Genomic DNA, 12,982 nt, shown 5'->3' on the forward strand with positions numbered 1-12,982 from the left:
TTGACAGTCTTCCAGGTGTGGCGTCGTCATCCTTTTTGGCATCTACAGTCAATCCTTTTTGGCATCTACAGTCCGTGCATGTATGGAATGCCAATCTAGCTGTATCTTCCGGATCCATTCACGTCCTAGTAGTGGTGGTCCTCCATCTGGCAATACATATAGGTCCATTTTTGGTGTTTCCTTCCCGTTATATACAACGTTCACCCTTATTTTTCCTTTGGTGTAGACTTTTTGCCCCATGTACGTCTTCAAGACAATCTCTGTATCTCTCAAGGGTATATGTGAGAATAGCTGCTTGTAGTCCCTTCGGTTTATGACTGTTAGGGCTGATCCTGTGTCCAATTCCATTTTCACTTGGACTCCAGCTATCTTGAGCGTGACCCAGATAGTTTGGTGATCTTCCATTTGGATCACATTATGTAGTTTCAGACAATCCAGCTCCTTGCTTCCGGAGTCTGTATCACTTTTCTGTTCATCTGAACTACTCTCCGTCACCTTATGTACCTTCTTGTACTTCTCCTGTGGAGATTTCTTGCTGCTGGTTTTCTTTCCCGACCTGCAGATTCTTGCTATGTGCCCTACTTTTCCACACTGTCTACACACTTTGTCCTTAAACCAGCAATCATTATGGTCGTGTGTTGTTCTGCCGCAGCGATAGCACTTCACTGTTCCGCATGACATTTCATTTGTGCCATATTCTTGCGGTCTCCGTTGTATCTCTGCAGCGCCCCCTGTGGCTGCTTCGTGTGATACTGCCATGCTGAAAGCCTTGTCCAGCGTAAGATCCTTTTCTGATAGAAGCCGTTTCTGGGTTCCTTCACTTTGAAGCCCACACACAAACTTGTCCCTTAAAGTATCTGCTAGTCCCGTTCCAAACTGGCAGTGTTTCGATAGCTTGCGCAGTTCCATTAAATACTCAGCATTACTTTCATCTTTATGCTGGTTCCTTTTGTGAAACTTAAATCTTTCTGCTATCAGCAGCGGTGTGGGGTTTAAGTGGTTCTGTAGGATTGACACTATGTTTCCAAAATCCTTTTCCACTGGCTTCTCTGGGGCTACTAGGTTTCGCAGTAAGCCATACGTTTTTGCACCCATGGAATTCAACAATACCAGCGCTTTCCTCTCATCTGGCACTTCATTCGCCTTGCAGTACACTTCTATGCGTTCGACATATGTCGTCCAATCTTCGACTTCATTGTCGAACGCTGTGATACTGCCACTCTTCGGCATCCCTCGGTGTGGTTAGACTGGCTCAAAATGGCGTTTTCCCGCGCTCTCCCTTCTCCGCTGCAGCTCAAAATGGCGTTTCCCACGCTCTCCCTTCTCCGCTGCGGCTGCTCGGCCCTTGAACACCGGCTGCGCTCTGCGCGTTTCCCTTTTCTTCCCCGCTGACGCTGCTCGTCCCTTGAACACCAGCTGCGCTCTGCGCATTTTCCTTCGCGCCTCTCTCTCTCCTCCCGTCGACGCCGTTCGGTCCTGAACACCGGCTGCGCCCTGTGCGCTCTACCCTCTCTCTTCTCCCATCGACGCCGCTCGGTCCTGAACACCGGCTGCGCCCTGTGTGCTCTACTCTCTCTCCCGTTGACGCTGCTCGGCCTTTTCTGTGCCGTCGGTTGGCTCTAGCCGCCGCTGTCCGGGAAGGGTCTGCGCCGTACCTGTTGCCAGCCCGTTTCACTGGACCACCGTGACTGGAGAACCAAGCCCAGCTCCCAACAGCCTCCCCTGCGATGCTCAAATCTCCGCTGGATGACTGGGCGGTTGCTCGTGGTCGACGCCCATGCTTCTGGCCTCAACTTTCTTCCACTGTTCTCCAGGAGCGAATCCCTGGGAGGTAATGCAGAGTTGCAGGTAGGTTTGAATCTGCCTCGTCGCCAATGTTAGATCCGTGTATTTTGATGTTGTGTGTCCTTCAATAACTAGACACGAAACTGCAGGGAACAATCAACTGGTATTTACTGGATGAGGGTTACTCTAAAACTAAACGTACAGATCTCTACTCAGGGTTTATATACAGGTGTGGTCACTGCCGGTACTACAGTATACAGGAGCTGTAAAAAGTAGTTCTCCCCTTAAAGGTACATACACTACAGGAACAAATCATTTGCCCGTGTAGCTAGCATCATAAATTAGGTGTGTGTCCTGTCTGACAACTGATCAGCACAGTCTCCTATTATAGAATGGGATAGTACATTCACAGTTGAATGCTGTCATTACTGATAAAATGTAGGAAGAGGTGCAAGAAATGTTGGTCCTGCAGATATGAGGTAAAACTGTGGGGTGGGGGAGGTGTGCAGGGAGGAAGAGAAGTGGGGAGGATCAGGTGAAAAAAGGAAATCCTAGAAGATGTCGCATCTCGGCTGTGAGAGGCAGGGAGTCTTGAGTCTTAATTACAAATGAGGGTTATTACTAAAGAAATTGGCAGAGGGTAATTATTGACAAAGTAAATAACCTTTTAATTGCAGGTTTTATTCACATTTAATTAAGTTAAAGACTATCATCAGCACTAAACTATTGGTTTTATAGCACAATGTGCAAATTTAATTTAGCTGTCAAAAAATAAATTGCACATTTGTTGAATAGAATTTAACTGCTTTTTACTTTTGTAAAATTGTATAGTTTTTACTTTAACAATTTTTTTCCTCTTTCCCTCCACCACCTACACTGAATAAATTCAGTTTTCCTAATGAAGAATTCTCGTCACATGGATGGCACATTGTCCTTCCCCTCATGAGATAAGGATTCCGGTTCATTTCAGACGGATGGGCTGAGATTCTCCTCGCTCTGCTGGCCCTAAGGGGCCTGAGATGGAAGCTTGGCTGCTTTCAATTCCATTCAGAGTGGGTATGGGCCCACTGCACTAAATTGACCAAAATAAAGCCTAGATTGCCATTAAATATAGACTCACTTAGAATGATGACTGAATTGACTGTTTGAATGGAGAATATAGAGAAATGGAAAAATTCACTTTAATGCAAGTGAGGCCCTCTGTCGGAGAGTAGAAGGGGCTTTACTTTGACCTGGAACTGCATGATGCACTGGAGTAGGAAAGAGGCCCATTCCCAGTCGTGTGTCAGCTTGGCTTAGTTGATGGTACCTTCACCTGAGTCAGAAGGTTGTGGGCTCAAGAGGAGCTCCAAGACTTAAGCACGTGATTTAAGCTGGCACTTCCGTGCTGTACTTGAAGGGTTGTACTGTCGGAGAATACTGTCTTTCACATAGCCATTAAATCAAGCCCATCTACCTGGTCAGGTAATTTTAAAGATCTCGCAGAGCTGTTTGAAGAAGAGCTGGATGTTCTACCAATGTTCTGTGTAACGCCCCTCACTGGAAAAGCATGGCTAAAAACAGTCTATGGGAGCTTGCTGTGCACATATTGGCTCTTATATTTGCTTGCATAAGTAACTGCACTTAAAAAGTAATCAATTGGATGTGAAGTGCTTTGGGGCATCTTGAGGATATCAGGTGCTGTATAAGTGCATTTTATTCCCTTCCACTTTTTACTTGAAAAGCATCCAAAATATCGCTTGAGATTGTATGTGTGTTTAATAGCAAAAAGGGAATTGCTGTGTTATTGCCCTGCCACCTACCTGACATGGCTTTATACTTGATTCTTGACAGCAGATCCCAGGCTGTACTGCAGTGGAGTTTAGATACACGGAATTGTGCAGCATTGATTGTTTTACAGACATGTGATGCAAATATAGTAGTCCTGCAAAAATGTAAATCTAAAAATTCATGTTTCTGATGTTTTCTCTCGACTGCCCCATCTTTCAGCTGAAAAAATTGGGAGTCATGCCACCCGAACAGCCACTGCCTCAAAAATGCTATCGGATTTACCAGATCATGTGGGCCAACAACGGAGACACAATCAGCAGGCAGTATGCTGGGACGGCAGCTTTAAAGGTAACATTCACTCCATTTAAGTGATTAGAGGGGTTTTTCTCTCTCTGTATCAGGAAGAAGTCTCCTCACGAAATTTTGTTTTTATACAATGATTTATTCGGAGTACTACATTGTTCTGAAATTGAGTAGCGGAGAATTATATTGATATTAGTTTAATTTTGTATCCATGTTCGAGTACCGAAGTTTCCTGATTGTCCCCTCTGACGTGGAAGTGTTTATGATTGACAGCTGCATGTACTTGGTTCAAGATGGCTGAGCAATAGATGGGTTTAGGCTCTGAAGCCGGCGCAAGTTTATTACCAACTGAAGTTAGTAACTAACACTACAATTAATCAAGAACTTCAGTTCCTCACAGTTGTTGAGTTGCTTCACTGCTAAAGTGCAGAATGAACAGCGGCCCTGAAAATCTGTGCTGATTCTGGTGAGAAAGGGGCATCATGCAGGTACATAAATGGGTTTACGTCCCATTTTGATTCCGCTGTAATTTCCAGTTTGGATGGAAAGAGCACTTTCCTCTCCACCCCTTCACCAGCATGCATATGCGAATAAAGTGCAAGTTGTAAGGTGTCAGAATTGCAGTAACTTCAATCTCGCTGCGCTGGGTGCAACTTGTGAACCGGTAAAAGAAGCACAGCCATGTCACGTACAGATCCGCCCAATGGGAGTGATCCATTTAGAGATGTCTACATCCCAGACAACTTTTGTTGTTTTCGAGCTACTGAGCAGCACTTCGCAGTACCAGAGTGAGCGACCCTCAGCACCGGTTCACTTTCAACCCCCACCACACACCAAAACTTCCCTATAAGAAATCCCCGGTTCGGAATCTTGATGGAGGAGGATAACCGATCAGAGCAAAGGATGAGGAGCTGTGCCTTTGCTGACTTTGATTCCCTCAGGAAACCCTTGCTGAACGATATGGTGATTTCTGCACGGTGATCTGCAGCCCAGTCCTGCCAGTGGCTTTCAAAATCCCCACGGCTCGACTTTTCTGCCACTTCCAAGTTGCAACCAGAGACTTCTACAACATCACCTGGGGTGCAGTTCAGGCCTGCATATGGTAGGTCATCGATCCCATCTTTAAGAGAGCTAAGAGATTTATCCAATTTATGATGACTGACACCTAGGTATCAGTTTGATGGGCCTGTTCAGTTCTATTATGTTAGTAACTCCAGAATTCAGGCAGCAGTAGATGGCACCCACGTTGCGCGGTGCTCATTGAATTTCCTGAGAGGAAGAAGATTCTGCTCCCTTCATGTTCAAATCATTGAGGAGCAGCTACAGTGAATCCTGCATATTGATGCCCGATTTTCAAGGAGTTGCGGCAACCCTTTCAGCATGTGGAGCTCCAGCCTCCCAGCTGTATGCAGGGAAGACAGTGAAGTGTTATGACTGCTTTTGGGAGACACAAGAAAACTAGAAATGGGAGCAGGAGTAGGTCATACGGCCCCTGGAGTCGGCTCCATTCAATAAGATCATGGCTGATCCTCTACCTCAACTCCCCTTTCCTGTCCTATCCCCGTATCCCTTGATTCCCTTAGTGCCTAAAAATCTATCGATTTCAGTCTTGAATATACTCCACGACTGAGCCTCCCCAGCCTTCTGGGGTCGAGAATGCCAAAGATTCACCAGCCTCTGAGTGAAACATAGAAGATAGGAGCAGGACTAGGCCATTCGGCCCCTCGAGCCATTCAATGAGATCATGGCTGATCATCCAAATTCAGTACCCGGTCCCTGCTTTCTCCCTATATCCCTTGATCCCTTTAGCCTTAAGAAATATATCCAACTCCTTGAAGAAATTTCTCATCTCAGTTCTAAATGGCCGACCCCTTATCCTAAGACTATGACCCCTGGTTCTAGACACTCAGCCAGGGGAAACAGCCTATCAGCATCTACCCTATCAAAGTGTAGCCCTTGCTTCCATGGCACATAGCCCCACTTCAACTGCCAAACTCATCAGTGGAGCATCACTGCAGTAAAGCCCATTCATCAACTGGTGTGGTTATTGAGGACAGTAGAGCATCGCCAGGCAAGGTTTCATGGCTTTGATAAGTCTGGAGGGGCACTGCAGTATGCTCCTGAGCAGGGCCCCTTGTATCGCAGTTTCTTGCCGAGTCCTTCATGTCTTGGCTGTTCAAAAATACTGGGCATGGAGTCATAGGAAGAGATGGCAACAGCTGCTGAGGAGGTTGAGCAACATCAAAATCAGCCTTGTGAGGATCGGTACTCGGATGACACTTCTGCGATGGTCGTAAGGGAAATTCGTAAGATTATTCAGTAATACATTCTCCTCTGATTAAAGTGGTACCCAGCTGTCTGGCCATTTCCAATCATTCCATACATAAACATCTGACTTTCTGGCCCCCATTAACAGATCTGTCATGTCTCCCCAACCAGACCTCTCAATACCTCATGAGCTCATCGAACAACGGAACCAATTCATAGAGCAATTATAGAATCGTACAACCCAGAAGGAGACCATTTGGCCCATCGTGTCTGTGCTGGCTCTTTGAAAGAGCTACCCAATTAGTCCCTTTCCCTATAAACCTTAATTTCTCCTTTTTCAAGTATATAATATCAGATTTATTTTACAGTAAGTGATAAAACTTTCTAATATTTCCCTTGGGTACTGAGATGTACTTTCCTTATCCCTATCCTTGCTGGCAATCGAGAACCAGAGGGAGGTAGTTAGCTTGGTACAAGATCCTCTTGGGACTATGATTGCCCTTGTGTCTTGACCACTGTGTCCTGGGAAGGACCATTTATGGGCTTCGTCTCTTTTGTAACGTGCTGGGCACAGGTTCAGGGTAGCCACTGATGGATGGGATGATAGATTTAATGATTCCCATCAGATCAGAGTGTCTCCTGCAAGTTGGCCTTGAGTCTGAGGTGTGGAGATGCCGGTGTTGGACTAGGGTGGACAAATGTAAGAAGTCACACAAGACCAGGTTATAGTCCAACAGTTTTATTTGAAATCACAAGCTTTCTGAGCACTGCTCCTTCGTCGGGTGAAGTGGAGAGATGCCTATAGACACAGCTTATATAGTCAGAGAATAATGTCAGATGATTACAGGTAATCTTTCTAACTGCCATTTATCACACCTCGGCAGAGAGATAATCACAGCAATCAAAGGTGTGAATGGTGTCCAAACAGGTCGGTCAGGAAAACACTACATCAAAGAACAATGAGGTGGGGTCACAAGGGGTAAAATGTTGCAGATGCTGGGGTCTGTATGAAAAACAAAGAACAGACAAATAACATTTTCTTTGCTGGAAATCACAGCAGGTCCGGCCGCATCTGTGTAGAGAGAACAAGCCAACAACGACTCGAGTCTGGATGACCCTACGTCAGGTGGGGTTACATGTAGCGTGACATGAACTCAAGATCCCGGTTGAGGCCGTCCTCATGAGTGCGGAACTTGGCTATCAGTTTCTGCTCTACGATTTTGCGCTGTCGTGTGTCCCGAAGGCCGCCTTGGAGAATGCTTACCCGAAGATCGGAGGCTGAATGTCCTTGACTGCTGAAGTGTTCCCCGACTGGGAGGGAACACTCCTGCCTGGCGATTGTTGCGCGGTGTCCATTCATCCGTTGTCGCAGTGTCTGCATGGTCTCGCCGATGTACCATGCTCCGGGGCATCCTTTCCTGCAACGTATGAGGTAGACAACGTTGGCCGAGTCACGAGTATGTACCATGTACCTGGTGGGTGGTGTCCTCACGTGTGATGATGGTATCTGTGTCGATGATCTGGCATGTCTTGCAGAGGTTGCCGTGGCAGGGTTGTGTGGTGTCGTGGTCACTGTTCTCCTGAAAGCTGGGTAATTTGCTGCGAACGATGGTCCGTTTGAGGTTAGGCGGCTGTTTGAAGGCGAGTAGTGGAGGCGTGGGGATGGCCTTAGCGAGGTGTTCGTCGTCATCGATGACATGTTGAAGGCTGCGAAGAACATGGCGTAGTTTCTCCGCTCCGGGGAAGTACTGGACGACGATGGGTACTCTGTTGGTTGTGTCCCGCGTTTGTCTTTTGAGGAGGTCTATGCGATTTTTTGCTGTGGCCTGTCGGAACTGTTGATCGATGAGTTGAGCGTCATATCCCATTCTTACGAGGGCGTCTTTCAGCGTCTGTAGGTGTCCATCGCATTCCTCCTCGTCTGAGCAGATCCTGTGTATTCGCAGGGCTTGTCCATAGGGGATGGCTTCTTTAACGTGGTTAGGGTGGAAGCTGGAAAAGTGGAGCATCCTGAGGTTGTCCGTGGGCTTGCGGTAGAGTTAAGTGCTGAGGTGTCCGTCTTTGATGGAGATTCGTGTGTCCAAGAATGAAACCGATTCTGAGGAGTAGTCCATGGTGAGTTTGATGGTGGGATGGAACTTGTTCATGTTATCGTGTCGTCTTTTCAGTGATTCTTCGCCGTGGGTCCATAGGAAGAAAATGTCGTCGATGTATCTGGTGTATAGCGTTGGTTGGGAGGTCCTGTGCAGCGAAGAAGTCTTGCTTGAATTTGTGCATGAAGGTATTGGGGTGCGAATTTGGTCGCCATGGCTGTTCCGTGTGTTTGGGTAAAGAACTGGTTGTCGGAGGTGAAGACATTGTGGTCAAGGATGAAGCGGATGAGTTGTAGGATGGCGTCTGGAGATTGGCTGTTGTTGGTGTTGAGTACTGAGGCTGTCGCAGCGATGCCGTCATTGTGGGGGATATTGGTGTAGAGTGCCGAGACGTCCATCGTGGCGAGGAGTGTTCCTGGTTCAACTGGTCTGTGGGTGCCGAGTTTCTGTAAGAAGTCTGTAGTGTCACGACAGAAGCTGCGGGTTCCCTGTACGATGGGTTTCAGGATGCCCTCGACGTATCCAGAGAGGTTCTCACATAGGGTTCCATTGCCTGATACGATAGGACGTCCGGGTGTGTTGGCTTTGTGTATCTTTGGCAGGCAGTAGAAGCCTCCTACACTGGGAGTACGTGGGATGAGAGCGCGTAGGGTGCTTTGAAGGTCTGGATCGAAGGTCTTGATCAGTCTGTTGAGTTGGCGGGTGTGTTCTTTGGTCGGATCTGCGGGTAACTGTAGTGTTCCTGGTTGTCCAGTTGTCGGTATGCCTCTTTGCAATAGTCCGTTCTGTTCTGTCTGACGATGGCTCCTCCTTTGTCTGTTTGTTTGATGACAATGTTGCTGTTGGTCTTGAGAGTGTGGATGGCATTGCGTTGTGCTCGGGTGACATTCTGGACTGTCTTGTGAGTGCGGCTGATGAATCTGGCGTTGATGCATCTCCTGACAGCTTGAGCATACATGTCAAGCTTAGGGCAGCGACCCTCCGGAGGGGTCCAATTTGACTCTTTCTTCTTCGCTTGCTGCACTGCGGATCCCTCTGTCTGCTGTTCTAGATCATTGGTTGTCTCATTGGGTTCGCTGCTGACATCTTGGGATTTGTGGAAGAATTCTCATTCTCCTGATGAATTCCTCTGTGTCTGCCACGAGACCGATGGGGTCCATTTTGGTGGTGGGGCAGAAATTGAGCCCTCGGCTGAGAACTTCAATTTCGTCTGGTTGAAGGGTGTGGTCGGACAAGTTGACGATTGACTTCCCTGTGGTTTCAACCGTGGTACCGGGGGAGGCTTGGTTGCTGCTGGTGGTGATGCCAAGTTTCTCAAGCTTCCTGTTCTTGGTGTGCATGTAGGCAGTGTAGTTCCGTTGCCTCGTCTGTTTGGCAGTGTCTCGTAGCTGGTCTGCTGTGTCCTGAGCACAGGCTGAGAACATGGACTCTATCTCGGTTTCGACGTCTGCTGTAGAGCTGGTGTACGAGATGGTTGAGGAGTGTGCGAGAGGCACGATGGCAGACCATGCAGACACTGCGACAATGGATGAACGGACACCGCGCAACAATCGCCAGGCAGGAGTGTTCCCTCCCAATCGGGGAACACTTCAGCAGTCAAGGACATTCAGCCTCCGATCTTCAGGTAAGCATTCTCCAAGGCGGCCTTCGAGACACACGACAACGCAAAATCGTAGAGCAGAAACTGATAGCCAAGTTCCGCACTCATGAGGACGGCCTCAACCGGGATCTTGAGTTCATGTCACGCTACATGTAACCCCACCTGACGTTGGGTCATCCAGACTCAAGTCGTTGTTGGCTTGTTCTCTCTACACAGATGCGACCGGACCTGCTGTGATTTCCAGCAAAGAAAATGTTTTTTGTCTGTTTTTTGTTTTTCATATAGACCCCAGCATCTGCAACATTTGACCCCTTGTGACCCCACCTCATTGTTCTTTGATGTAATGTTTTCCTGACTGACCTGTTTGGACACCATTCACACCTTTGATTGCTGTGATTATCTCTCTGCTGAGGTGTGATAAATGGCAGTTAGAAAGATTACCTGTAATCATCTGGCATTATTCTCTGACTATATAATCTGTGTCTATAGGCATCTCTCCACTTCACCTGACGAAGGAGCAGCGCTCCGAAAGCTTGTGATTTCAAATAAAACTGTTGGACTATAACCTGGTGTTGTGTGACTTCTTACATGAGTCTCTGAAAGCTAGAATTCAGGACTATCTAAGGGTTGCAGTCTATGCTTCCAATGAGGAGGAGGCACCGAGTTGACCTGAGACGCTGCTACAGGGGTGGTGAGGAGGAGACAGTTGCAAACTCCAATGTAGCTATACTACATGCTCCATGAATATCTGCAATCAAAAAGGAAAGAAAAAAAAAAAAAGAGCGTGTGAGATTGAGGCGGACATGGGCGCAAGTCGTACATGGGGGTAGGCTGGTCGTCATCATCAGTACAGTCTTCCGGAACACATTTTTGCCCTCTCCCATTGGCATCATCATCATCCTCCTTCCCCCCCCCCCCCCCCACCCCCTCATTTTGCTGTGTGGAAGAAGAGGCAATTAGTTAAAAATGAATTTGAGCGGATACGGAACAAATCTAGTGCATCAGTTTGGAGTGCCATTCATGCGATTCAACCAACCTGAAAAACGGATCCAAGTGATGACTATGCCATTTACTATCTATCTTCTAGAGCAATAAATACAAATCTGAAATCTGAAACCTTTTGATCACCGAAACCATATGTAATAATTCTTGCACCCACTCCTCTGAGACTATTATTCTCGTGTTCCTTTTTAATGTTAGGGTGACTTTACAAGAACTGGAGAACGAAAGCTTGCAGGAATGATGAAAGATGGCTATAACTCTGCCAATCGTTATTACCTCAATCGCTTCCGTGATGCGTATAGACAAGCTGTCATAGGTAAGAGAAAACCTTGTAATGTAACTTTAGGAGCCATAAGAAACCATGACCATATATATAATGAAAAATGCAACAACATTCTACGCCCAAATATTTCCAGTGGGTTTTATTTCACTTTTTTTCTTGTTGAAAATAAAGAAACTTGCTCCTGGAAAACTATCCCTTAAATAGACCATTTAACAGACCTCTGTCATATTAACAGAAGTAAAATGCATTTCATTTCTATTTTGTACCTTTCAATCATTAGTTAACCAGCTATGCTAGACTGCATTAAAAGTGATAGGAAATAATATTTGTGCCACAGTGCATTGGAGCATGAACATGCCATGCAACTTCACCCTACCACCTATCCCGTTGTGCTAGAATATCCATTACCTACTCGGCAGCCTCTGATGTGCGGAAGTTGGGCGAGCTGCAGTGTTCAGACCCATGCGCCTCTAATTGGTAGAAATCTTGTACTGGGTCATGACCTTACCGTAGCCCATTATTTTATTCTCCCCCTTTTTTCTCTCTTTCCTCGAGCGTGTAGCTATCAAATCCCTGATTAACTGCCAGGCTGGTAATCTGTTACCAAGTTCCTGCAGCACTGGCCACCACGAGGAGTCGATGAGTTTTGTTCCTTTCCTTTAGTGGGTGGGGGGGTACCCAAGAATCTGACACCTGTAAAACCGGCCAGAAACCTGTATCTGATTTCGATACCTTGAGTTACAAGTTAGCCTGTCATCACCTGTTAACTTGTGCGCTACAATGCCTGCAACTGGGATGGGCTAATATAGATGTGAAATTTACTATTTGTATTGTTTGTTGAGTATTTACATTGGCCCAGAAATTCCAGAACGGGGCTTGCAGCGCGTGCAAGCCCCGTATTTACACTTACCCCGCGCTACTGACGATCAGCTCCAGGGACGCCTGGACTTGGTGAATGAAAAAGAAGAATCCCGGGCAGCGTATGACGTCACGCCGCCCAGGAGTGCAGCCAGCGCGAAGCCAGGAGCGTGCAGTGTAAGTGAGACACGCCCCTTGAGGTCTCAGTTTCACTGGACACGCCCCCAATGTTTCTGTCAAGCTGCTAAGGATTTTTACATGCAAAGCAGCAGTTTAAATAGGTTTTTGGAAGTTTTCTGAAGATTTTGGTAACTTTTATAAACTTTTTAAAATGTTTACATTATTTTGAGTAATCTGAAGTAGTTTTAAAGAGAATTAAAGCAATTTAAAGACTTTTAAAAGCCCTAAAAGAATTTTTTAAATTCCATTTATTTATTTAGCAATGTCGTCGTCATACGTGTCTTCACACTGTTCCCTTTGGGGAACTGTATGAAGTGGTGGAAGGATTTATGGCCGTGATTAATGCTCATTCCGTGACCGTAACCATCTTTGAACCAGGCATTAAGACGGTTAGTTCTATGGCGGGAGGGTTTTACGGGCTCCCACAAGCTATACAAGGAGGGGGGGCCACCCACACCCACGGACGCAAATATCCCACTGGATGTCAACCCAGAATTTAGAGCCGGAGCTCCGACTCCACTTGCCGGGACTGTCTGGAGCGGGGTTCGAAACCCTACCCTGATCTGGCCCAGCGGCGCGGATCCTACCGCTATGACAAAGGCCCAATCCGATTAGCAACGTGAAATGGCAGCATAGGGCTCCAGTCACGGGGAGGGAAAAGGCGCAGGAAACTTATGGGTGTCACCTTTTGTGCGGAGTGGGCCTTTTGCGTAGCAGTAAGCATCCCCGCCGCTGGGCCAGAAGGAGTAGGGTTTTGAACCCCACTCCAGACAGTCCCGGCAAGTGGAGTCGGAGTTCCAACTTTAAATTCTGGGTGGACATCCAGCGGGATACTTGCGT

The 12,982-nt window shown here is 47.0% G+C and overlaps 1 protein-coding gene across 4 annotated transcripts in view; it reads left to right on the forward strand.

The window, feature by feature from the left end:
• Nucleotides 1–12,982, forward strand: part of inpp5f (inositol polyphosphate-5-phosphatase F) — a 287,343-nt gene that overhangs the window by 249,347 nt on the left and 25,014 nt on the right. For 3 of the 4 annotated variants that reach the window (XM_085994542.1, XM_085994541.1, XM_085994540.1), the window contains 2 exons: nucleotides 3,775–3,903; nucleotides 11,020–11,137. In XM_085994542.1, coding sequence (XP_085850668.1) covers nucleotides 3,775–3,903; nucleotides 11,020–11,137 — 247 coding nt within the window. Of the gene's footprint in view, nucleotides 1–2,695; nucleotides 2,842–3,774; nucleotides 3,904–11,019; nucleotides 11,138–12,982 lie in introns of those variants that run through there. The other variant, XM_085994543.1, reaches the window with a different exon arrangement.

Source organism: Somniosus microcephalus, chromosome 8 (assembly GCF_052327205.1).
Source record: "Somniosus microcephalus isolate GS21.2 chromosome 8, FLI_Smic_1.0, whole genome shotgun sequence".
NCBI lineage: Eukaryota > Metazoa > Chordata > Chondrichthyes > Squaliformes > Somniosidae > Somniosus > Somniosus microcephalus.